Raw genomic sequence first — 27,402 nt, 5'->3', positions numbered from 1 at the left:
CTCCGAATTTTTCTCTTGCTTCCTTCACTGCTTGCTCAATATACAGAATGAATAAAATCGGGGATAGGCTACAACCCTGTCTCACTCCCTTCCCAACCACTGCTTCCCTTTCATGCCCCTCAACTGTTATAACTGCCATCTGGTTTCTGTACAAATTGTAAATAGCCTTTCGCTCCCTGTATTTCACCCCTGCCACTTTTAGAATTTGGAATAGAGTATTCCAGTCAACATTGTCAAAAGCTTTCTCTAAGTCTACAATTGGTAGAAACGTAGGTCTGTCTTTCCTTAACTTATTGTGGGGCAGCTGGTGGATTTTAATGTTTTATATAAATGTTTGTTTTCCCCGGCTGATGCACCATTTGTGGGGCGGGCGGCTGGTGGCAATTTTTGTTTAAATGTAGAAAAGAAACAGATGCATTTCCCGGCCGATTAACTATATGTGGGGCGGCAGGTGGAATTAATTGTTATATAAATGTTCCTATTATTTATGCTGTCCTTTGCCGTTCTCAACACTGGCTCTCTAACTACAGTATTTGCAACTAGAAAGTAATTAGCAAAACGTGAAGCCTGTAATTAGAATTCCTAGTGCCAACTTCATCTGAGAAATACACTTATAGCTACAGCTTATAGCTCTAAGGAATTAGGAGATCGTCTGGGATTCATAATCAAAAACAATCGTGAAAACACGTTCGCTATATTCTGAAAGTCACAGATGAAAAAAAAGAATCCACACAATCTGACTAACAGAGCAGTTCAGAGTCTGATGCGCTGATGCAACTATAACTGTCCAAATTAAATGTTTAAGTGAATGCTCGCCATAATTTGATGATAATGTTCATCAATTGCCACGCTAAATAATGGTAGAATGTTTGTCCCGCGACGGCACGTGTAAATACGACATACGCAAACTGAAGATGGATAATTAAAGTCATCCCAGAATTAACACTTCACTCGAAAATGATTTCATGATTACGCGTATCCCGAGTAACTTTTAACTTAATACGGCATCCGAGGTTGTTTATAGCAATGATACCGACGCGACGCGACTCCCAACACAGGTGGTGTGCTATTCAGCGTCTGGAGAGAACTGGGGCCTTTCTTCCTCGCGCAGCGTTCTTATATATAAAGCCGCGGTGCGGACGGCTATGGGAACGCCTGATCAAATTGGCTCTCCCGACTAGCCGCTGGGCTAGTAATGCACCACATTAAGTTACCGAATAAATCATAGCTTCTTTTGCTGATGGCCGATGAAGCTCTCAATTTAAATGTGCATTCAGCACACAGGTAAGTAATCATTATAAAAGTTTGACGTGGCTAAGTTAATTATTTTGGGCGAGAGAATTAATTTAATTACACTACACGCAGTAGACGAGCTCTGAACTTGCCCTTTGCAGATACGCTATCGCTATAGTTTTATAGTTATTCAATTGAAACTTTTCACATCTTTATGATTATAGCGGATCTCCATTCTACTTATATATAAACATCCTAGCCTGATTTATTAGCCTACTTAATCTATCTTGCTTCCTTAATTTTTAAGACAAAAACCAGAAAATTATGAATTTCAACTAAAATTTTAATTTGTGAGATCCAAAGTACTGTTTCTATTAAATAATTATGAAAAAGGAATCTAAATATAAATTTTTAAGTCTCTAGCTCTTTTCTGTTGCGCCAGTGATTTTTACAGAAAAACGTCCAAATTTCGAAAATGGTTAAAGTTATCGAACTGATATTCAACACATATTAATTTAGTATTACTCCTGACATGCTAGAACCGTTTCAGGTTATTTACTTAATTTAGTATAGCGCAACATATATGACGTCAGAGCTAGTTACAGCGGACTGGCTGGCACACCATGGAAAGACTAATGTGAATTTATTATGGCGTGAGTAGGCTGCTTCCCTACATCACCCTCTACTTAAATTTTTTGTTTTTGAATGTTAATGAACGAAAAAAATTTAATTACAAAAAGGGAAGCAAGAGTACAGCTTAACTCCCTATGAAAAATTAAAATTGAAATGTAAACATATAGAAATATTGAAAGAAAACTGATTACCTACTTTAATTATTTAAATTGTTGGCATGTTCACTGCCTCTTAAGCAATATTATCCCTCAAAAGTTAAGCAAAATCAATGAAACACTTTGGCACACATATTGCCTTAGACAAACAAACACATAAAAATATGTAAAATTATGAAAATCTTAAATCCATTAAATACATTTTTACATACACTAATTCAGAGAAAATAACACAATTATTCAAGATACATAAACAGATGATTATATCTTAGCAATCTTTCCTAAACCTGAAAGAAAATTTCACAAATCATTTTTACACACGTGGTTGTAGCCGCTTTGGCTGGCGTTCTACACTTCCATTCACAAGGGTAGAGGAGGGGAAGTTGCTATGGTGTGCGTCCTTCACGTTCTCTCTAAATTACCTGGGGGAAAGGGGAGGGGTCACTGTGAGTTGTGTTCAAGTCACTCCACGCTTTCACGCAGCTACCAGGCAGCCATTATCTGGTTTGTCCTGTAGAACAAACAAAAAGAGTGCCTCAGACTCTGTTCACTTAATATCTAAGGGTGGGTCACAATGAAATGGGGATATACACATTTTACCTTTCAATATGTTACTGGAACAAAGTTAACAGAACTTTTTCAATTTTACTCTCGTGGTTACTTAACTGTCATAAAATCGGTAAACAAATGGCTCAAAACACCGTTAGTCACGTACTAGGCATACAATCATAAATCATATTTAATTTCAATTTATTATTTCTGGGCCGGAACACTGAACCAATGTTCGGTACATTCTTAATACATTCGTATTTTATTTACTTAGCTGACTCATCTTTGATTACCTTATTCTTAGAGATAGTATGAGTATATTTGATTAGTAGTTGTCTTCTCAGCTTCTTTGTACGTGTGAGTAACTAGTGGTAATAGTACAGTTCTGAGTGTTCAAAACACACTACGTTTAGTTGACTACTAAATCCACTTATTGGTCCTCTGCTACTGTGTCAGTTCCACATCTGCAATTATGTACTTACTTCATCGAAGTGTATTTATGCTGAGCTATAAAAAATGTTTCACATCTGCGATTATGTTATTCAATTATGTTGCTAGTGTATGTACTTATTTAACACTCACTCTATTAACATTTAAAGCATAGGATAGCACATTTCATATCTGTAGTGTATTGCAGCTGATCAGTTTGCTCACGTGGCAGTCCAGTTCCACTCAATCGGACGCTGATACCACAGGTAGTCTCCCTCGACCTACCACTAAAATGCATTAAGCAATTATGGTCGAGCGTAATGCTAAATTCCTTAAACCTATAGGACACCATGAGCTGCTCTGTCTCATCTAACATAAGGGTACCTATGGTCGCATTCACGCCTCCAACTCATAACCTCAATACGCGTAGGTGTGTCCTGTCACACACTACACCAAATAACGGCCAGCTCCAACCTTATAAATATTTCAAGGACATGTCCTTCACGTCTCAACCACAAACACTGTTCAATTCTATTACACTGCCATTCCTTGCTACACAAGGTGAGTTCATACTTACAACTTATAACACTAAGCAATCTCTTTTACTATTAATTAGTTAGCTCTACAGGATACAATAGGTTTCACTGCCACTTCAGATCCTGCTTGTACATGAATTTGTATATCTTTTTAAATTACTGTTGTTGGACCATTTTCAATAAAACAACACTTTGTACTTACAATATTACCAGGGTTCTATACGTATTTGTTACTCAAATACATTTGTATCTTAATTACGTCATACTTCTCTGTTGTTTATGGTACTGTTAGGTTTGTCACATTAGGTATTTTTTTTCACTAATCGGTGGATAGAATGGTTACAGAACTCATGGCTTGACAGTCATACCGGAAGATTTTAGTATTTGAGAGTAAGAGCTGAAATTTTGGTGAATAGTAAAGATGAAGATAGAGTGAGACCTGAAAAGGGAAGAAAATCTCACACAGCTGGGACTGCACAGCTGCCACATTGTGTAGAGGTTACAGAACAACCTCCTCCCTACAGAATTCATTCACTACCTATGAACTTCTTTAGGTCGATCACGTTCCTGAGACCTAATAGCTTTTTACTCTTAGGGTACTCTAGCCTATATGCATTAGCATGTGGTTTTCCTATGATTCTGAAAGGTCCTTGGTATATGAACATGAATTTCTTTGTTTCTGCATTTATTTTCTTTGATTTTTCCTTGGTTTTGACAAGGACTAACTGACCTATTTCAAAACTGGTGGGTACAGCTTTTGCGTCAAGACGCTTCTTCCTTTCCAATGCTCTTTTTCTTATATTTGCCCTAGCCTTTAACTTCTTCTCGTCTGTGGATATTTGCGTTAGAATAGGGAATTCTACCATATCTGGAATCACATTGTGCGGTTCTTGGCCAAACATCAATTCGCAAGGCGCCAAAACCAGTTGCATCATGTCTTAAGTTGTTAATTACAAGCCCGCATCTCGTGGTCGTGCGGTAGCGTTCTCACTTCCCACGCCCGGGTTCCCGGGTTCGATTCCCGGCGGGGTCAGGGATTTTCTCTGCCTCGTGATGGCTGGGTGTTGCGTGCTGTCCCTAGGTTAGTTAGGTTTAAGTAGTTCTAAGTTCTAGGGGACTTATGACCACAGCAGTTGAGTCCCATAGTGCTCAGAGCCACTTTTTTTGTTAATTACATTCTCAAAATACTTCGTGTGCTCTGCCCAACTTGAGTGTTTCCGAGCACAATAAATCCTGCAAAGCCTATTCAATTCTCTCATAATACGTTCACTCATATTTCCTTGGGGGAAATACGCAGATATTTTCAGATGTTTATTCCGGCCTTATCTAGACATTCCTTAAATCTATCAGAAGTAAATTGAGGCCCATTGTCTGACAGCAAATTCTTCGGAACGCCAACGTTCACGAAGAAATCTTTTTCCAACTTTTCTACCAACGTTTTTGCATTTGCTCTTTTAATTGGGTGTAGCTTAACATATTTACTGAATCCATCCACAACAACAAAAACATGGGTGCAACCACCTCTCGAAGCGGGAAGAGGGCCAAACAAATCACAAGCCAGTAATTCTAGCGTTTCAGTTGGCTCTACTGAATGCATATCCCCTTGTATTCTGGTGTTAGCAGCACGGACTTTCTGGCACACTACACAAGATGCTAGACGCTTGGCCACACGGCGGTACATGTTGTCAAACACAACCTTCTCTTTTAATTTTGCAATGCACTTCTTTGCACCGTAGTGCCCATACCTCAGGTGTACATAGTCGATTAGTAAATCTACATGTTGTGAGGGAAAGCACAGCTTCCACTCAGAAACACCCACCTTTTTCCTCCTAAACAGAATACCTTTATGCAGACAATAGTATTGCGAAACCTTAGGATAGTTCGCATTTCCTAAATAGCTCTTCACTAATTTCAGCTGGTCATCTGGATTCTGCTCACGTCTCAAGTTCATAATCACCCTCTTGAATGCACTTTCTTCCTTTACTTCGTGCAACGCAAACATTCGTACTTCACTTAGGTCTGTTGTTGTAATTCCCGCGTCATCACAGAGCTCCGCACTTCTAGATAACCCATCAGCTACCAGGTTGTCTTTCCCTTGAATATATCTAACCTCAAAGTCAAACTGCTGGAGATACAATGACCATCTTACAAAACGAGCATTCCTCAACTTACAGGTCTTTAAAAAGGTCAACGCCTTATGGTCACTGTAAACAATTATCTTGTGACCCAATAGATACTGCTCAAACTTCTGTACCCCAAATACAATTGCCAATGCTTCCAGTTCTGAGATGCCATAATTTCTCTCTGCTGCCTGTAAAGATCGACTTGCGAAAGCTATAGTCTTGTGCACTTCGTGTTCGTTCTCTATTTCTACTTGGAATACCTCCACAGCTATACCATAGCCACTAGCATCAACAGACATACAGAATGGTTTTTCAAAATCAGGATGATGTAAAATAGGGCTATTAATAAAAGATTGTTTAAGCACCTCGAACGCCTGTTGACATTCTGCTGTCCAAACCCAAGGGGTATTCTTTTTCAGCAGGAGGTGAAGACAGGGCGCATTAAAAGCCTGATCACTAACAAAACGCCTATAGAAGCCGAAAAGACCGAACATCGATCTCAGCTGCTTCTTGTTTCTGGGAGCCTCAAATTTTTCAATGACTGCTAGCTTGCCTGGGTCAGGCAGAATACCTTTTCCACTTATCATATATCTCAAGAAACCTATTTCCTCTTTAACACACTCTGTCTTTTCAATCTTTAGTTTCATGCCACCTCTCTCAATAGCCTCTAACACTTCCTCTAATAAAGCTATGTGTTCTTCCCAGGTAGGAGTTGCTATTAACAGATCATCAACGTAGACTGTTATTTTATTACTTAAGGCTGGTCCTAAAACATGGCCCAACGCATGTACGAAGGCACAAACAGAGATATTAAGTCCGAAAGGTACCACACGATATTGGTAACAAACTCATTCGTACAAGAAAGCTGTGTACTTCCTTGAACTTTGCGCCAGTGGCAAATTCCAGTATCCACACGTGATGTCCATAGAAGTTAAGAACTTTACTCCCCAGAACTTTTGCAATAACTCGTCCATGTTCTGCGGTCTATCACTTTCCCTAACCACTATTTCATTCAACCAACGAGCGTCCAAGACCCATCTGACACTCCCGTCTCTTTTTGGTACAACAACAATAGGATTATTGTACTCACTGACCGCTTTTTCAATCACACCCCACTCTAGCATTCTCTGTAACTCCTTTAGAACCGCCTCCTTCCTATCTACATGTATTTGGTATGGCTTCCTGAAAAACACTTGGCCAGGTTTCACCTTTAATTGACATTCATAACCTTTGACCACGCCAGGTCTAATTGAAAATACCTTATGATGCCTTTTTAAAACCTGTCTCAGTTCTTCCTTCTGATTAGCTGAAATTTTATCGATTTCCTGCAATTTAGCTTTTATTTTGTCCAAAATAATTGTTTCTTCTTCTTCTGTATTTAGCTTACTTGTACTAACATTAACACCTTCGTCCCAATATCTCCTATTTTTCAGAACTCGTATAGGCAGCTCCCAAGTTTCATCATTAGTTACTACAAGTTTATCAATAAAAGGTACCGTAATTACTCCGGTTATCGGCAAGACCATTTTTAACTTGCTTCTTTCAAAGTCAACAACACTCTGATATTTCGACAAGAAATCTATGCCAATTAAAACCTCAATACTGAAATTGTTTACAATTAAGCAAGGATGATCAATTAAATTACCATTAATGTTAAAGGGCAGTAAAGCTTCTTGCTTTACTGTTTTTGACACCTTGCCAGTAGCACCAATTATTCTTAGTCCTGATACCCTCATTACTGTAAGCTTGTCTTTACCAGATAATGAATCAAAGAAGGACTGAGATATCGCACTCACCTCACTTCCACTGTCTTAAGAGACAACGTACATTGATACCCAACATATTCACTATTATTATAGGGTGGCTAATTCTAGGTTGTACAGGTGGTTCCTCAAACTCATCCAATAGTTTCTTTTGGATTTGTCTCCAACTAAAGTGGTACTGGGAGATGAAGAGGCTTGCACAAGATAGAGTAGCATGGAGAGCTGCATCAAACCAGTCTCAGGACTGAAGACCACAACAACAACAACAAAATGATCGACATCTGTCTTCATTACATTTAGGTCAAAAGTGTGTAGGGGTTTCCTGAATTACATTTTCTGCTGCCTTTTCCAGTCGGTCTATTAATTTCAAATCGAAACACCGCACGACTTCATTACATTTAGTTTGATGAACATGACCCAAATTACTGTAGTCTGAGGGATTCTGCGCCTCCAGACCGGGCATAACACTAGTTACAGCTAAACCACTTTCACCATTATCGTCGGGTTCCTTCTCCAGTGTCAACTGGTCACAGCTACTGGGTTCACCGACCCCCAACAGGCTACCCTCTACATTCTCACTTACCTCCTGTCCTAAATCTATTAGTACATTATCAACATCCTGCACAGGCACTTTAGATAAGAGCACATCATTCTCATCGTAAATATAAGCATGAATTTCTTCTGCTTCTTCACCTGACAATTCAGTATTTTGTAGCTCTTCCCTACCATTACACTGCTGCGCCTTCTCTTTCTCTTCCCACTTAGTAAGCGTCTCCAACACGGTATCTATCAAATACTGTGAGTGATCTAATATTTCTGTTGTATCCTTAGATGCTACCGACCCTTCATCCACATGTTCAGTCTGAGTATTCTGATCTGTCTTACCAATTCCCGTAACTACTGGCTTAGGAAAAGTAACCGCCTGGTGAGCGCGTGTCCTCATAGACGGGAACTAGTTTTCCTGCCTCGGCCTACTACTGTTTCCTTTATTTCCAGTATAGTTAACTGGCACAGCATTGCTTTCCGCACTGTTGTTTACCTGCATAATTTTGTTCGGAACAAAATTACTATCATTTGGATGCCATTGTTGGTTCTGATAATTATTTCTCCAATTCCTACCTCTCTTAGGATGGCGAACACCTACTGTTCTGATGTTTACATTGCCATTCTGCTCGTTCTTAAAATTACTACTAGTGTTATTAGCATTTCTGTTATTACGTGCTTGCTCCTCATTGGCAGCAACACGCTCTACACGTTCCAAATACTCAATGAAACGATCCAGATTGTCTCTAGGGGCAGATATAATTCTAGTTTGCCAATACCATGGCAGTTTGGCTTCAAGACCTAGTATTATTATTTCAGGTTTTAGCTTTTCGGCCAAATGTGACAAACGTGAGATCCATGACCTAGCAAACTCTTTAATAGATTCCTTGCCTGCATTGAAGCGTTTTCCACTCCAAAATTCTCTCAACACTTCATTTTGCTTATTGCTAGACCAATACTCATTAATGAAAGCTGTTTTAAATTCCGCTAATGTTTTACACTTCAACATAACATCAGCTGACCAACGCATGGCGTCACCTGCTAAATGGCTTCTAATAAATGAGATTTTCTCTCGTTCAGACCAAGTTGGTGGAATCACATCTTCAAAATCGTTCCAGAAATCTAGCGGGTGGATATTTTTATCTGGGTTGAACCGCAAGAACTGCCGACACCCGATAAAAGCGGCGTTTGCAGCTACTTGTGGTATACTACCATTACCAGAAGTTACTGAAGCTACTTTACTCTCAATGTTAGCAATGTTAGTACTAATATTTTCTACTTTCATTTCAAAATTATTTACTCTTTGCACAATATGAGTAGTATCAGTTTTGATTGCATCTACTTCTGCTTGACATATGTTTACTTTTATACTAACATCTTTAAATCTATCTGAGCACAGTTCAGATTCCGTCTCGACCTTTTCTGTTAACTTGTGCTCCAGCTTTGCATCTTCCATTTGGAAGTCTCTGCGAACCTCAGCAACTTCGGATTTTACTGTTTTATACATTTCAGAAAATTGTTGAGCAACCTTTTTCTTAATATCCTCATGGTTGTAATCAATTTTATAATTTAAACTGTCCAGATCCTCTTTCAACTTATTGCAACCAGCCTTGAAGGTATTGTCCATTACCTCAAACCGTTTATTAAAATTGGTTTGGCTGGCCACAATTTCAGACTTTAATTCAGCTGTCATTTTTGCATTACTGGCAGCTACTGCTTGTAATATAACATTTAAATCCATAGCCTCAGTATCTTTGGGTTGCTCACTAGCTGGCGTTTTATCACACTCAGGTGACGAAAAACTAGCTCCAACACCAGAATCATCAAAACTAAATGAAACTTCTGATTGATTAGTCATATCTAACTTCTCCTTCTTAAACTCTTCCATCTCTGATGACTGTTTCGTTTTTAACTCATCAGATAAACTATCATCCAATAAATCAACAATTTCAAATTTTTGTTTTACTACAGGGGTCTCTATTATTGACTCATTGCCCCTTTTCACACTACTGTCAGGAGACAATACTTCATATTCCACTTTAACTTTACTACTTTCATGCATATTTACACTTGAACCGTTGTCTGGATTTACAGCTCCTTCAACAGACATAGGTTCTAATTTAAGTTTAACCTCGGTTTCTTCTGGCAGTTCCGTTTCCGACAGTCTTTTAGCGCAGGTTAGTAAAATTTTTAACAGCTTTTCACTTAACTTAGTTCCTTCTGCACGACGTATGGCGTTGCCAGCGCGGCGTACCAGGATTACTGATGCGACGCAGCGCGTTGAACTGCAGACGGCACTCCGACGGCTGTTGTGTGTTTGCGTGGCCCACAACTGCAGGCGCGGCTCCGGTTGCTCCGGCGGACGACTGCGATGAGTCGAAACTGGCTTCTCGCGATGCCGGCAGCGCCGCTAGACTCGGTGCCAGCTCCGTCAATCCAGATGCTTTGTTAATCCGATTGCGTCGTCCACATGCACACGTAACACTTTCACTGTTCTATTACTCAGTTGCGTGTCGCATTTCACTCGCGAATCTGAATATTTAAAAATCACTTTCACTTTTACTCAGTTTCTTTCCCGGCCGATGCACCATATGTGGGGCGGCGGGTGGAATTATGTTGTTTTGTATAATGTTTTGTTATGTAGAAACATTTCCCGGCCGATGCACCATATGTGGGGCGGCTGGTGGATTTTAATGTTTTATATAAATGTTTGTTTTTCCCGGCCGATGCACCATTTGTGGGGCGGCTGGTGGCAATTTTTGTTTAAATGTAGAAAAGAAACAGATGCATTTCCCGGCCGATTAACCATATGTGGGGCAGCAGGTGGAATTAATTGTTATATAAATGTTCCTGTTATTTATGCTGTCTTTTGCCGTTCTCAACACTGGCTCTCTAACTACAGTATTGGCAACTAGAAAGTGATTAGCAAAACGTGAAGCCTGTAATTAGAATTCCTAGTGCCCACTTCATCTGAGAAATACACTTATAGCTACAGCTTATAGCTCTAAGGAATTAGGAGATTGTCTGGGATTCATAATCAAAAACAATCGTGAAAACACGTTCGCTATATTCTGAAAGTCACAGATGAAAAAAAAGAATCCACACAATCTGACTAACAGAGCAGTTCAGAGTCTGATACGCTGATGCAACTATAACTGTCCAAAAGTAAATGTTTAAGTGAATGCTCGCCATAATTTGATGATAATGTTCATCAATTGCCACGCTAAATAATGGTAGAATGTTTGTCCCGCCACGGCACGTGAAAATACGACATACGCAAACTGAAGATGGATAATTAAAGTCATCCCAGAATTAACACTTCACTCGAAAATGATTTCATGATTACGCGTATCCCGAGTAACTTTCAACTTAATACGGCATCCGAGGCTGTTTATAGCAATGATACCGACGCGACGCGACTCCCAACACAGGTGGTGTGCTATTCAGCGTCTGGAGAGAACTGGGGTCTTCTTCCTCGCGCAGCGTTCTTATATATAAAGCCGCAGCGCGGACCGCTATGGGAACGCCTGATCAAATCGGCTCTCCCGACTAGCTGCTGGGCTAGTAATGCACCACTTTAAGTTACCGAATAAATCATAGCTTCTTTTGCTGATGGCTGATAAAGCTCTCAATTTAAATGTGCATTCAGCACACAGGTAAGTAATCATAATAAAAGTTTGACGTGGCTAAGTTAATTATTTTGGGTGAGAGAATTAATTTAATTACACTACACGCAGTAGACAAGCTCTGAACTTGCCCTTTGCAGATACGCTATCGCTATAGTTTTATAGTTATTCAATTGAAACTTTTCACATCTTTATGATTATAGCGGATCTCCATTCTACTTAAATATAAACATCCTAGCCTTATTTATTAGCCTACTTAATCTATCTTGCTTCCTTAATTTTTAAGACAAAAACCAGAAAATTATGAATTTCAACTAAAATTTTAATTTGTGAGATCCAAAGTACTGTTTCTATTAAATAATTATGAAAAAGGAATCTAAATATAAATTTTTAAGTCTCTAGCTCTTTTCTGTTGCGCCAATGATTTTTACAGAAAAACGTCCAAATTTCGAAAATGGTTAAAGTTATCGAACTGATATTCAACACATATTAATTTAATATTACTCCTGACATGCTAGAACCGCTTCAGGTTATTTACTTGATTTTTAAAGTATTGCGCAACATTTATGACGTCAGAGCTAGTTTCAGCGGACTGGCTGGCACACCATGGAAAGACTGATGTGAATTTATTACGGCGTGAGTAGGCTGCTTCCCTACACTATCTTCTAAGATAAGTCTTAGGGTCAGTATTCCCTCACGTGTTCCAATATTTCTTGGAATCCAAACTGATCTTCCCCGAGTTCGACTTCTACTAGTTTGTCCATTTGTCTGTAAAGAATTCGGGTTAGTAGTTTGCAGCCGTGGCTTATTATGCTGATAGTTCGGTAATTTTCACATCCATCAACACTTGCTTTCTTTGGGATTGGAATTTTTATACTCTACTTGAAGTCTGAGGGTATTTCGCCTGTCTCATACATCTTGCTCACCAGATGGTAGTGTTTTGTCTGTACTGGCTCCCCCAAGGATATCAGTAGTTCTGGTGGAATGTTGTCTACTTGCGGGGCCTTGTTTCGACTTAAGTCTTTCAGTGCTCTGTCAAACTCTTCACGCAGTATCATATCTCCCATTTCATCTTCATCTACATCCTCTTCCATTTCGATAATGTTGTCCTCAAGTACATCGCCCTTGTGTGTATAGACCCTCTATATACTCCTTCCACCTTTCTGCTTTCCTTTCTTTGCTTAGAACTGGGTTTCCATCTGAGCTCTTGATATTCATACAAGTGGTTCTCTTTTCTCCAAAGGTCTCTTTAATTTTCCTATAGGCAGTATCTATCTTACCCCTAGTGAGACAAGCCTCTACATCCTTACATTTGTCCTCTAGCCATCCCTGCTTAGCCATTTTGCACTTCCTGTCGATCTCGTTTTTGAGACGTTTTTATTCCTTTTTGCCTGATTCATTTACTGCATTTTTATATTTTCTCCTGTCATCAATTAAATTCAATATTTCTTCTGTGCCGGCCGGAGTGGCCGAGCGGTTCTAGGCGCTGCAGTCTGGAGCCGAGCGACCGCTACGGTCGCAGGTTCGAATCCTACCTCGGGCATGGATGTGTGTGATGTTCTTAGGTTAGTTACGTTTAATTAGTTCTAAGTTCTAGGCGAATGATGACCTCAGAAGTTAAGTCGCATAGTGCTCAGAGCCATTTTATTTCTTCTGTTACCCAAGGATGTCTACTAGCCCTCGTCTTTTTACCTAACGATCCTCTGCTGCCATCACTATTTCATCCCTCAAAGCTACCCATTCTTCTTCTACTGTATTTCTTTCCCCCATTCCTGTCAATTGTTCCCTTATAGTCTCCCTGAAACTCTGTACAACCTCTGGTTTAGTTAGTTTATCCAGGTCCCATCTCCTTAAATCCCCACCTTTTTGTAGTTTCTTCAGTTTTAATCTACAGTTCATAACCAATAGATTGTGGTCAGAGTCCACATCTGCCCCTGGAAATGTCTTACAATTTAAAACCTGGTTCTTAAATCTCTGTCTTACCATTATATAATCTGTCTGATACCTTCTACTATCTCCAGGCTTCTTCCATGTATACAGGCGTCTTTTATGATTCTTGAACCAAGTGTTAGCTGTGATTAAGTTATGCTCCGTCCAAAATTCTACATGGCGGCTTCGTCTTTCATTTCTTAACCCCAATCCATATTCACCTACTACGTTTCCTTCTCTCCCTTTTCCTACTGCCGAATTCCAGTCACGCATTACTATTAAATTTTCGTCTCCTTTCATTATCTGAATAATTTCTTTTATTTCATCATACATTTCTTCAGTTTCTTCGTCATCTGCAGAGCTAGTTGGCATATAAACTTGTACTATTGTAGTAGGCGTGGGCTTCGTGTCTATCTTGGCCACAATAATGCATTCACTATGCTGTTTGTAGTAGCTTACCCGCACTCCTATTTTTTTATTCATTATTAAACCTACTCCTGCATTACCCCTATTTGATTTTGTATTTATAACCCTGTATTCACTTGACCAGAAGTCTCGTTCCTCCTGCCACCGAACTTCACTAATTCCCACTATATCTAACTTTAACCTATCCATTTCCCATTTTAAATTTTCTAACCTACCTGCCCGATTAAGGGATCTGACTTTCCATGCTCCGATCCGTAGAACGCCCGTTTTCTTTCTCCTGATGACAACGTCCTCTTGAGTATTCCCCGCCCGGAGCTCTGAATGGGGGACTATTTTACCTCCGAAATATTTTACCCAAGAGGACGCCATCATCAATTAATGATACAGTAAAGCTGCATGCCCTCGGGAAAAATTACGGCTGTAGTTTCCCCTTGCTTTCAGCCGTTTGCAGTACCAGCACAGCAAGGCCGTTTTGGTTAGTGTTACAAGGCCAGGTCAGTCAATCGTCCAGACTGTTGCCCCTGCAACTACTGAAAAGGCTGCTGCCCCTCTTCAGGAACCACACGTTTGTCTGGCCTCTCAACAGATACCCCTCCGTTGCACCTATGGTACGACTGTTTGTATCGCTGAGGCACACAAGCCTCCACACCAACGGCAAGGTCCGTGGTTCTTGGGGGAAGTGCTATAATTAACCCTTTAGTCAACAACATTGCTATCAAACAATACTGATTTATAGTAACCGATGTACAAGGAATGATACTCTTAATACACCGGCCGTTGTGGCCGTGCAGTTCTAGGCACTTCATTCTGGATCCGCGTGACCGATCCGGTCGCAGGTTCGAATCCTGCCTCGGGCATGGATGTGTGTGATGACCTTAGGTTAGTTAGGTTTAAGTAGTTCTAAGTTCTAGGGGACTGATGACCACAGATGTTAAATCCCATAGTGCTCAGAGCCATTTGAACCATTTGAACTCTTAATACACTCATGCTCATAAATTAAGAATAATGCTGATACATGGTGAAACAACGCTCTGGTGTGCGGTCTGCGGGTTTAAATAACCTTGGGATACAACCATGCGGTGCATTTGACCTGCGGTTGTCGCACGGTGGCGCTGGCAGCAGTCCACATATGCAGAGGTGTGTTGGTGCATGTCAGAGTACGGTGCAGTGAGTAAGTGTGCAGACGTTTTCAGACGTGCTAATGGTGACTGTGTGTTGAAAATGGCTCAAAGAGCACATATTGATGACGTTATGAGGGTAGAATACTAGGGCGATTGGAGACTGGTCAAACATAGCAGGTCGTAGCAGGGGCCCTCCGTATGCCACAACGTGTGATCTCAAGATTATGGCAACGATTCCAGCAGACAGGAAACGTGTCCAGGCGCTACAGTACCGGACGTCCACAGTGTACAACACCACAAGAGGACCGATATCTCACCATCAGTGCCTGCAGACCGCCACGGAGTACTGGAGGTAGCCTTGCTCGGGACCTTACCACAGCCACTGGAACAATTGTCTCCAGACACACAGTCTACAGTCGACTGAACAGACATGGTTTATCAGCAAAGTGCATTCCACTGACCCCTGTTGGGCATTGGAAGAGTGGTCTCAGGTTATGTTCACGGACGAGTCGAGCTATAGGCTGAACAGTGATTCTCGCCGGGTTTTCAACTGGCGTGAACCAGGAACCAAATACCAACCCCTTAATGTCCTTGAAGGAACTTGTATGGAGGCCGTGGTTTGATGGTGTGGGGTGGGATTATGATTGGTGCACGTACACCCTTGCATGTCTTTGACAGAGGAACTGTAACAGGTCTGGTGTATCGGGACGTCATTTTGCACCAGTATGTCCGCCTTTTCAGGGCTGCACTGGGTCCCACCTTCCTCCTGATGGATGATAGTGCACGGCCCCACCGAGCTGCTATCGTGGAGGAGTACCTTGAAAGAGAATATATCAGGCGGATGGAGTGGCCTGATTGTTCTCCAGAGCTAAACCCCATCGAGCACGCCTGGGATGCTCTCAGTCGACGTATCGCTGCACGTCTTCAAACCCCTACGACACTTCAGGAGCTCCGACAGGCACTTGTGCGAGAATGGGAGGCTATACCCCAGCAGCTGCTCGACCACCTGATCCACAGTATGCCAAACCGTTGTGCGGCCTGTGTACGTGTGCATGGTGATCATATCCCATATTGATGTCGGGGTACATCCGTAGGAAACAGTGGCGTTTTGTAGCACATGTGTTTCGGGACGGTTTTCTCAACTTATCACCAATACCGTGGACTTACAGATCTGTGTCGTGTGTGCTCCCTATGTGCCTATGATATTAGCGCCAATTTTGTTTAGTGCCACATTGTGTGGCACCACATTTTGCAGTATCCTTAATTTATGAGCATGAGCGTACATTTTAACTTCCAGTCAGCCTATTGGCTGCGCACATTTGGCAGGGCCTACCGTTGTTGTCCGCAGCTCGTGGTCGTGCGGTAGCGTTCTCGTTTTCCACGCCCGGGTTCCCGGGTTCGATTCCCGGCGGGGTCAGGGATTTTCGCTGCCTCGTGATGACTGGGTGTAGTGTGCTGTCCTTAGGTTAGTTAGGTTTAAGTAGTTCTAAGTTCTAGGGGACTGATGACCATAGATGTTAAGTCCCATAGTGCTCTGAACCATTTGAACCATTTGAACCTACCGTTGTTGCACGGTATTTTTCACCAGATAGCACAGCCACGGTTAGATAGCACGAGAACTGTGAGATGCTGGAAGGCACTTCTTTGTGTGGTTAAATAAAAAAAGACATTCATGCAAATTCGTCACTTTATACACTCCTGGAAATGGAAAAAAGAACACATTGACACCGGTGTGTCAGACCCACCATACTTGCTCCGGACACTGCGAGAGGGCTGTACAAGCAATGATCACACGCACGGCACAGCGGACACACCAGGAACCGCGGTGTTGGCCGTCGAATGGCGCTAGCTGCGCAGCATTTGTGCACCGCCGCCGTCAGTGTCAGCCAGTTTGCCGTGGCATACGGAGCTCCATCGCAGTCTTTAACACTGGTAGCATGCCGCGACAGCGTGGACGTGAACCATATGTGCAGTTGACGGACTTTGAGCGAGGGCGTATAGTGGGCATGCGGGAGGCCGGGTGGACGTACCGCCGAATTGCTCAACACGTGGGGCGTGAGGTCTCCACAGTACATCGATGTTGTCGCCAGTGGTCGGCGGAAGGTGCACGTGCCCGTCGACCTGGGACCGGACCGCAGCGACGCACGGATGCACGCCAAGACCGTAGGATCCTACGCAGTGCCGTAGGGGACCGCACCGCCACTTCCCAGCAAATTAGGGACACTGTTGCTCCTGGAGTATCGGCGAGGACCATTCGCAACCGTCTCCATGAAGCTGGGCTACGGTCCCGCACACCGTTAGGCCGTCTTCCGCTCACGCCCCAACATCGTGCAGCCCGCCTCCAGTGGTGTCGCGACAGGCGTGAATGGAGGGACGAATGGAGACGTGTCGTCTTCAGCGATGAGAGTCGCTTCTGCCTTGGTGGCAATGATGGTCGTATGCGTGTTTGGCGCCGTGCAGGTGAGCGCCACAATCAGGACTGCATACGACCGAGGCACACAGGGCCAACACCCGGCATCATGGTGTGGGGAGCGATCTCCTACACTGGCCGTACACCACTGGTGATCGTCGAGGGGACACTGAATAGTGCACGGTACACCCAAACCGTCATCGAACCCATCGTTCTACCATTCCTAGACCGGCAAGGGAACTTGCTGTTCCAACAGGACAATGCACGTCCGCATGTATCCCGTGCCACCCAACGTGCTCTAGAAGGTGTAAGTCAACTACCCTGGCCAGCAAGATCTCCGGATCTGTCCCCCATTGAGCATGTTTGGGACTGGATGAAGCGTCGTCTCACGCGGTCTGCACGTCCAGCACGAACGCTGGTCCAACTGAGGCGCCAGGTGGAAATGGCATGGCAAGCCGTTCCACAGGACTACATCCAGCATCTCTACGATCGTCTCCATGGGAGAATAGCAGCCTGCATTGCTGCGAAAGGTGGATATACACTGTACTAGTGCCGACATTGTGCATGCTCTGTTGCCTGTGTCTATGTGCCTGTGGTTCTGTCAGTGTGATCATGTGATGTATCTGACCCCAGGAATGTGTCAATAAAGTTTCCCCTTCCTGGGACAATGAATTCACGGTGTTCTTATTTCAATTTCCAGGAGTGTAGAACATGTACTGGTGCTTATACTTTGATTTACAAGAAAATAAAGTAATATTAGCTGCATACAGCAATAATCTATATTTTTCGAAGATATGCGTCGTCTGCTAGGAGAGAAGGTACATGGACATACTATGCCCTATTCCGAAAGGTTTCCGAGTAGAAGACATTTAGTGTTAGTTTTGTACGTTTTCCACGAATAACTAGAAAACCGCGGCCACAGCTAAAGCGTGTCGCTGTACAAAATTAAATTACATTCAGTTTGCTACAAAAAAGATGCTATTAATTTTTTACTCTACGGCTAATAGTTTGCGTGAGAAAGTAAGAGAATATTGAAAATCTCGCGCGACGCGCAAGCGCTGTGGATTAAGTAGGTCTGTAGGCGAATTTGAGATAGTTTTCCGACCTACTTCATCATAAGTGCCCTGTATCAAACTGTTCGTCTCGAATTCCTCTACACTACTGTGGTAAATTTTGGATAAATAACAACGTACAGTAAACGTGTTCTCCCACAGCGACTATTCGGAATGGGACATATATCCATAAGTATTGTGCTCAAAATTACCAATACTACCAACCCCCAAAGCACTAAATTTTCCCGTTACTCACCCTGTGGTAAAATTAATTGATGTAAATACTTTATTGCATAAAGTTGGCCCCATGTACAGGGTGCCCATAAGGAAAGTATCCATTTTCATTTTCCAGATGTTCTACAACACAATAAACATTATATTTAGAGAGAGTAGTTAATATTGTTCAGCATGTCCACCTTCGTTGGCAACACACTTTTCCCATCGCCTCGTGGTTGCGTGGAACCCGCGCTTATACATTTGAGGGGTTATTAGCAAGCCCACCTCTCGTATTCGCCGTTTCAGTTCAGTCAAATGTGGCACCGTGGTAGCATAAAATCGGCTCTTGATGAAACCCCACGCAAAAAAGTCCAGGGGAACTGTGGCCCCAAGAACAACTGCAGCATGTCCAGGTAGGTTGCTCCGGTAATAGATCCTATCTTTCATGAGACCACGCCACACATTGACTTTGCGAGAGTCCGTTTGCCACTCAGTGCATTCAGGGGTTGCTCGTCTGCCCAGATCCGGCAATTGTGTTTGTTGACGACGCCGCAGACGTGAAATGACGCCTCGTCGCTGAACATAACATGATTCATCAGGTCCTCCTCGGCTACAGCCTCCAACAGATCATGACACATGGCTGCTCGTGCCGCATGGTCTTCATCCTCTAGCTGGTGAAGCATCTGGACATGATAAGCCTTCTTGTTAAGGGTGTGGTGAAGCACTTTCGACACTGTGGATTTCGGCATGGATAGTTCACGACTCAGCCGGCGGGTAGATGCCGTTCGACTTCTTTCGACAGCTTCCCTCAGACGCTGTGCAGATTGTGGGCTGACCGGTGGTCGCGCAGCGCGTCTCTCACCAGCTACAGATCCTGTACGCCGAGATTTGTTGACAAGCTTCCGAATAGCAAGTCTTGTAGGGGAATCCTTCCGATACTTTCTCTCAAACGGCCTCTGGACCTCACCATAGGTTTTGCCACGTAAACGATGTTCCAGAATTGTGATTCTTTCGGCAATTGTTAACATTGTGATGTCCCTTCACGGTACCTCTAACACTTCACATGTACGTTTCCCAAAAAATGGATACTTACTTTATGGGCACCCTGCACTTCGCGTTAACAAGTTATAAACACATTTATTAACAATAGAATTGAATAAGTCAGAGCCCATGAATGAAAGTAAAGCATAAGGAATATGATCAGCACTCAGTCAGCAAGTACGCATTAACTGAAAATGTAGCATACAAATGCCAAACCATAAAATTCCCGACTTCCAAAATCATTTTAACTTTATAATAACAAGGAGGGCATCTAACAATGGACAACTATATCACTAATAACTGTACATGCTGGAAGGAATGACAAAAAAAATAACAAGTTTCTACCTCAGTACACCATATCCAAAACTGGACCAACTGGAGTGGACACTCCCCCCCTCAGCCCCCCCCCCCCCCTCCCGAAAAAAACAAAGACAAATAGTACTAATGAACAAGAGACACAGTAAATAGATAATTAAGGGACACTGAACCAGGCCATACCATGCTGCCTGCGGGACGAAATTATCAGGCCAGGAATTCAACTGAGGCCAGCCATCTTGAAGTCAGGAAGCTAAACAGCGAAACAAAATTGGCAATAATACAAGGTGTACCCTTTGGGTTCAATTCGCGCAGAATCTTCTCATATATTCTTATTTCAGAAAACATTAGGCCTCGCGGCAGCCCTGCTGTTACGGCAACGTAATAACCAGCACAGCTCAAGCTGAAACACAGCCAGACACAGGCGCCTGTGCAACTAGAGTTTTCTGCCGAGCACAGCCGGCACAACACCTTCCTTGTGCGCTGTCGTCCACCAGCACACACCGCAGCAAACATCTGCTTGGGTCTCATCAGCCCGATTTTCCTAGGTACTATCTGCTCGCGTGGAACATGAAGTGATCCCTCATGTTGATAACAAGTGTCTGGTACCTTGGACCCAAACTGCACCAGGCTGCCTCCATTACTCGCTATACGAACTTGCCGGTGTGTTGTCTAGCTGACTCCTTTCTCAGTTGCTTGCTTGTTGTTATGCTTCCTCGCTTGCTCTTTGCATGCTGTCCACATCTCGTTTAGCTTCCAGTCCCCACGATGACAGCGGCCAACGCATCCTCCATACACACGGGCCACTACCAGCGGCTGCCAGCAACCAGCTGCCGCTACCCTCCAGCTGCCTGAACCGTCCACTCCAGGATGTAAACAAGACTGGCCGGCGCCATCCACGCGGGACTCGAGATCTTGACCTGCAGCTGCCGTCCACGGCCCCCAGTGCGAGTTCAAAGTTACCGTCGCTCTCTTGTCCCACACCAGACGCCTCTGCGCTGTCACTCCCGGCTGCTCCTAGCCTCCAGTGCCGTGGCACTGCGCTCGGCTATTCTGCAGTTTTGCAGTTTAGATTATCAAACTACTACACATTGATCTTGACAAAAGCCGAGAAGCGATTCTTCTTAGTGTTGTAGTTCCCTGGGTCACCCTGGGATTCTCCCTGGGTCACTCTGGGATTATCTCTGGGGTTCTCTGGGATTCTCTTTCTTACTCTGGGTGTACTCTGTGTATTCTTTTTAGTTGTTATCAGTTCGTTCTATCTCGTGAGATTTTTTTTTAAAAAGCTTAAAACACTTAACTGTTTATTGTTGTTATCAGTTCGTTCTATCTCGTGAGATTTTTTTTTTTAAACCTTAAAACTCTAATTCAGCTACTGAAGCTTTTATATCTTCTATGGGTTGCAGGGGTTACGACCCCTGGGGAGGTGGGTGGGTGTTCACGCATGGCTGTCTTCATTTGGCGCTGCAGCTACGAAAGGCGGTTGACCTTGAACGAGCTTCGCCAGGCTGCCGCTGCTGTTGTGCAGTCTGCTTAGGTTTAAGATCAAATGTATGCATGGCTGTCTTCAATTAGCTACTGCTGCTACGAAAGGCGGGTGACCTTGAACGAGCTTCGCCTGGCTGCCGCCAGAGCCGGAGGGATCACGCTCTAGTTCTAACAGAGCGCGATCCGCTGAGAAAAATACTTCCGGCACGGGCACCGCCCATCCGGCCGCGCGCTGATTGGCTGCCGCGCGTTCTTATCAGCAGCGGCGCAAAAATTTTATACAATGCCAAATAAAGTGCTAATACTTATGGGAACTGTTTATCTTAATAATTAAATAATTTTCCTAAGGATGTTACACTACTTTCATAGAGCACTCTTTCTTTTTCAGAGTCTTTTCTGTGATACATTCCTCTTCAGAGTAGACAACATTACCAAAGTCTCGTGCTCTACTGTGCCGGCCGCTGTGGCCGAGTGGTTCTAGGCGCTTCAGTCTGGAACCGCGCTGCTACTACGGTCGCAGGTTCGAATCCTGCCTCGGGCATGGATGTGTGTGCTGTCCTTAGGTTAGTTAGGTTTAAGCAGATGTCTAGGGGACTGATGACCTCAGATGTTAAGTCCCAAAGTGCTTGGAGCCATTTGAACCATTTGAACATGCTCTACTTTGCTGTATTCACATAATCATATTAACATCTCCATCTACATGATTAGTAGTAGTAGTAGTAGTAGTAGTAGCTTTATTCATCTATAGATCTCTTTTTACAAGGATATAGAACATGTCAAAACATTTACAAATTTAGATCAATTTAAAATAAGCTAATTCGTATACGCACATATTTACAGACTTCCAGTTAGAGACAATCATTAGATTTACTCTTGGTATACGATACTTTTTTACAAAGAACTTATTAAATAATGTAATGCCGCACTGTTCACTCATATCTCACTATCAGTCACTACACGCACTATACACACATTGTTTCATAACACTTCACTCACTACACACACACTCACACACACACACACTGGTGATCTCTGGTCCATTTTCTGTACCGCAACTTCCCATTTGCAATCCTGAAAACCTGAGTCAGCATCCCTCCATAATGAGTGAGATGTTGAGCTCAGAAAGTGGAAGAGGTGTTAGTATTGTGCTATGCATAGCTTGGTGGTAAGTATTTCTATAAAGGAAAAAAGAAGGAAAAAACATAAAGTTAATAAAGTTAATAAAGTTAATAAAGTTTAGGTGTTATGTGGAATTTTGGATGTTTTATAATCATTATTACTATTATTTATTTGTGTAGTGTTTTTTATCAAACCTCTGGTCTGTTTTATATAAGTAATCCTTCAATGTATAAAATGTATTGCATAACATGTACTTTTTAGTTGCCCTTTTAAAGAAGTATATTTTTGCAGTTTGTTTAATCTCTTTCGGTAATTTATTGTACAGTTTTATTCCTTGGTAGAAAATGCTGTTTTGAGTTTAATTTTTATTTTCTCTTGGTAAATGTAAGTTGAGTCTAGCTCTTGTTGCATGGTCATCTGTTTGTGCGGTAGTTACCAATGTTATTTTTGATATGTACACCTGAGTGGTAAATCTATTCACATGGAGCAGTTAAAATCCCCAGTATTTTTGAACAGAACTTTACAATGAGCTCGACTAGTATTTTCGGTTATTATTCTTATGGCTCTTTTCTGGAGTTTGAAAATTGTGTTCATATTTTGTGCATTTGTTCTCCAAAAAAGGATATAGCTAAGAATTGAGCGTACATATGAATAATATGTAACTAAAAGACATTGCATGTTAAACACCGATGATAGGATTCTAAGGGCGTAATATGCTGATAACATTCTGTTTGCAAGTTCCTTTGTGTGTTCACACTACTTCAACTGAGAATCAATATTCATTCCTAGAAATTTTGCATTTGTTACACAGTCAATAGAGGTGCTATCTACATTTAATTTAACAATGACATTTTTCCTCTTCAAACTGAAATTCATGGCATTAGTTTTCTTTATGTTCAATGTCACTTCATTGCTTATAGACCAGTCATAAACTTGCTTGAGACTTTCATATGCTTTGTCGGCAAGGATTTCTTTTGTTTTCTCAGTGGATTACTCTGCAATTCACAATTAAGTGCCTGTCAGAGGTTTCATCGAACCACTTTGAAGCTATTTCTCTGCCATTCTACTCTCGAACAGCGTGCAAAAAAAAAAAAAAAAAAAAAAAAAAAAAAAAAAAGGAGAAAGTTGGTGATTGAAATTTTTCGAGAAGATAATGCGGCAACGAAAACACCATTGCTTTAATGATTGCCACCGAAATTCAAGTATCATATCCGTGACACTCTCTCCCCTATTTTGCGACAGTACAAAACGAGATGCCTTCCTTAGAACTTATTCGGTGCCCTCCGTCGATCCGATCTGATGTGGATCCCATACGGCACAGCAGTGCTCCAGAAGAGGACGTACAAACGTAGTGTGGGCAGTCTCTTTAGTACACCTGTTGCATTTCCTCAGTGGTCTTCCAATAAATCGTAGTGTCTGTTTTGCTTTTTGCACAGCATTACTTATGTGATCGTCCCAACGTAAGTTATTTTTAACTGTAATGCCTAACTATTTAGTTGAACTTACAGCCTTTAGATTTGCGTGATTTATCGCGTAACCGAAATTTAGCGGATTCCTGTTGGTACTCACTTATTTAGAGGCAGCTGCCACTTCTCACACCGTACCGTATCGTGTATAAATCGTTTTGTAATTTATTTTGGTCACTTCATGACTTAATAAGACGGTAAATGACAGCATCATCTGCAAACAATCTAAGAGTGCTACTCAGATTGTCTCCTAAATCATTTATGTAGATCAGGAACAGCAAAAGGTCAGTAACACTTGCTAGGGGAACGCCAGATATTGCTTGTGTTTTACTCGATGACTTTCCGTGAGTTCCTACGAGTTGTGAACTTTCTGAGAGGAAATCACCAATCTAGTTACACAATTGACACGATACTCCATTGGCACGCAATTTGATTTGATGTCACTCTTGAGGTATAGTGTCAAAAGCCTTCTCGAAATTTAAAAATTTGCCGTCAATTTGAGATCCTCTGAGGCGCGCGGAGTGGCCGCGCGGTTCGGGGCGCCATGTCACGGACTGCGCGGCCCCTCCCGCCGGAGGTTCCAGTACTCCCTCGGGCATGGATGTGTGTGTTGTTGTTAGCATAAGTAAGTTTAAGTAGTGTGTAAGTCTAGGGACCGATGACCTAAGCAGTTTGGTCCTTTAGGAATCCGCACACATTTGAACATTTGAGATCCTTTGTCAATAGCACAAATACCTTTGTGAGAAGTCAATGAAGAAAGTGAGTAGACTATGCTAATAGTTCTCTTTAAATGGCGCATTTTTTATGCTTCAGACTGCAAAACTACTCGCTGGCACAGCCGAATGTGCAATGCGCAAACTTACGAGACAGGAAAGTCTGCCAGTTTTGGCTCGAATCTACGTGCGTTGTTAACCACCGTAAGTCCGGTATACCAGCGTTTTCAGTTTGTTTTACAGCTCGTCTCCCACGCAATTTGTGGCGTGGTTCCCAAAATCGGTGCCACAAAATTTGATACGGAAGGACTGAAGTACAATAACGCACACCATTCACAGACAGATGGAGCACACGAGACTTTCATACATTACATTTACTGGAGACTGTGGGGGTACAGTGGGCGTGCAACAACAAAGTTAAAACAAATTTTAAAAAAAATCATGAATTGTTCGACGGAGCATTATTTTTTTTTGTCCTGGTACTGCCCCTATTTTCGGGTTCACTGTAGTCCATAATCTGCGTTGCAGGCGTTCGCGGAGCTGCAGGAGGTGTGGCGGCTGGTTCTGTCGGAGCGCATCAGCCTGTGCGCCCTGGTGGAGCAGCCGGACGGCAGCCCGGGGCCGCTGGCCGCCTTCAACATGCTGATGGTCGTCCGGCCCGGCGAGAAGTTCGAGGTGGGGGGCTGCACTCGACAGCGTCGTCTGCAATGTGCAGTTTTCTGTTCCTAATCTGCGTACTCTTGCATTCTGCAGGGCACTCTCTCTTTAATGTTGGTTCTACATCTACATCTACATCTACATCTACATCTACATACATACTCCGCAATCCACCATAAGGTGCGTGGTGGGTGGTACCTCGTTCTACAACTAGCATCTTCTCTCCCTGTTCCACTCCCAAACAGAAAGAGGGAAAAATGACTGCCTATATGCCTCTGTACGACCCCTAATCTCTCTTATCTTATCTTTGTGATCTTTCCGCGAAATGTAAGTTGGCGGCAGTAAAATTGTACTGCAGTCAGCCACAAACTCTGGTTCTCTAAATTTCCTCACTAGCGATTCACGAAAAGAACGCCTCCTTTCCTCTAGAGACTCCCACCCGAGTTCCTGAAGCATTTCCGTAACACTCGCGTGATGATCAAACCTACCAGTAACAAATCTAGCAGCCCGCCTCTGAATTGCTTCTGTGTCCTCCCTCAATCCGACCTGATTGAGATCCCAAACGCTCGAGCAGTACTCAAGAATAGGTCGCACCAGCGCTCTATAAGCGGTCTCCTTTACAGATGAACCACATCTTCCCAAAATTCTACCAATGAACCGAAGGCGACTATCCGCCTTCCCCACAACTGCCATTACATGCTTGTCCCACATCATATCGCTCTGCAGTGTTACGCCCAAATATTTAATCGACGTGAATGTGTCAAGCGCTACACTACTAATGGAGTATTCAAACATTACCGGATTCTTTTTCCTATTCATCTGCATTAATTTACATTTATCTATATTTAGAGTTATCTGCCATTCTTTACACCAGTCACAAATCCTGTCCAAGTCATCTCGTATCCTCCTACAGTCGCTCAACGACGACACCTTCCCGTACACCACAGCGTCATCAGCAAACAGCCGCACATTGCTATCCACCCTATCCAAAAGATCATTTATGTAGATAGAAAACAACAGCGGACCTACCACACTTCCCTGGGGCACTCCAGATGATACCCTCACCTCCGATGAACACCCACTATCGAGGACAACGTACTGGGTTCTATTACTTATGAAGTGTTTGAGCCACTCACATATTTGGGAACCAATCCCATATACTCGTACCTTAGTTAGGAGTCTGCAGTGGGGCACCGAGTCAAACGCTTTCCGGAAGTCAAGGAATATGGCATCTGTCTGATACCCTTCATCCATGGTTCGCAAGATATCATGTGGAAAAAAGGGCGAGTTGCGTTTCGCAGGAGCGATGCTTTCTAAAGCCGTGTTGATGCTTGGACAGCAACTTCTCTGTCTCAAGGAAATTCATTATATTCGAACTGAGAATATGGTCGAGAATCCTGCAACAAACCGATGTTGAGGATATTGGTCTGTAATTTTGAGGATCCGTCCTTCTACCCTTCTTATATACAGGCATCACCTGCGCTTTTTTCCAGTCGCTGGGAACTTTGCGTTGGGCAATAGATTCGCGATAAATGCAAGCTAAGTAAGGAGCCAATGCAGTAGAGTACTCTCTGCAAAACCGAATTGGAATCCCATCAGGACCTGGCGATTTATTTGTTTTCAACCCATTCAGCTGCTTCACAACCCCAGGGATGTCTGTCACTATGTCCTCCATACGGGAATCTGTACGAGACTCAAATGGCGGTATGGTTGTACGGTCCTCCTGCGTGAAAGATTTCTCAAATGCTAAATTTAAAATTTGAGCTTTCGTTTTCCTGTCTTGCGTTGCCAGGCCAGACTGATTAGTGAGTGACTGGATGGAAGCCTTCGGCCCGCTTACCGATTTTACGTAAGACCAG

At 42.8% G+C, this 27,402-nt stretch overlaps 1 protein-coding gene across 2 annotated transcripts in view; it reads left to right on the top strand.

Moving 5' to 3' along the window:
- Positions 1-27,402, top strand: part of LOC124595990 — a 106,013-nt gene that overhangs the window by 53,143 nt on the left and 25,468 nt on the right. Inside the window, exon 3 of one of the 2 annotated variants that reach the window (XM_047134937.1) lies at positions 25,415-25,561. In XM_047134937.1, coding sequence (XP_046990893.1) covers positions 25,415-25,561 — 147 coding nt within the window. Of the gene's footprint in view, positions 1-25,414; positions 25,596-27,402 lie in introns of both variants that reach the window. The other variant, XM_047134935.1, reaches the window with a different exon arrangement.

Source organism: Schistocerca americana, chromosome 2 (assembly GCF_021461395.2).
Source record: "Schistocerca americana isolate TAMUIC-IGC-003095 chromosome 2, iqSchAmer2.1, whole genome shotgun sequence".
Taxonomy (NCBI): Eukaryota; Metazoa; Arthropoda; class Insecta; order Orthoptera; family Acrididae; genus Schistocerca; species Schistocerca americana.
This window is presented reverse-complemented; position numbering and strand designations above follow the sequence as displayed.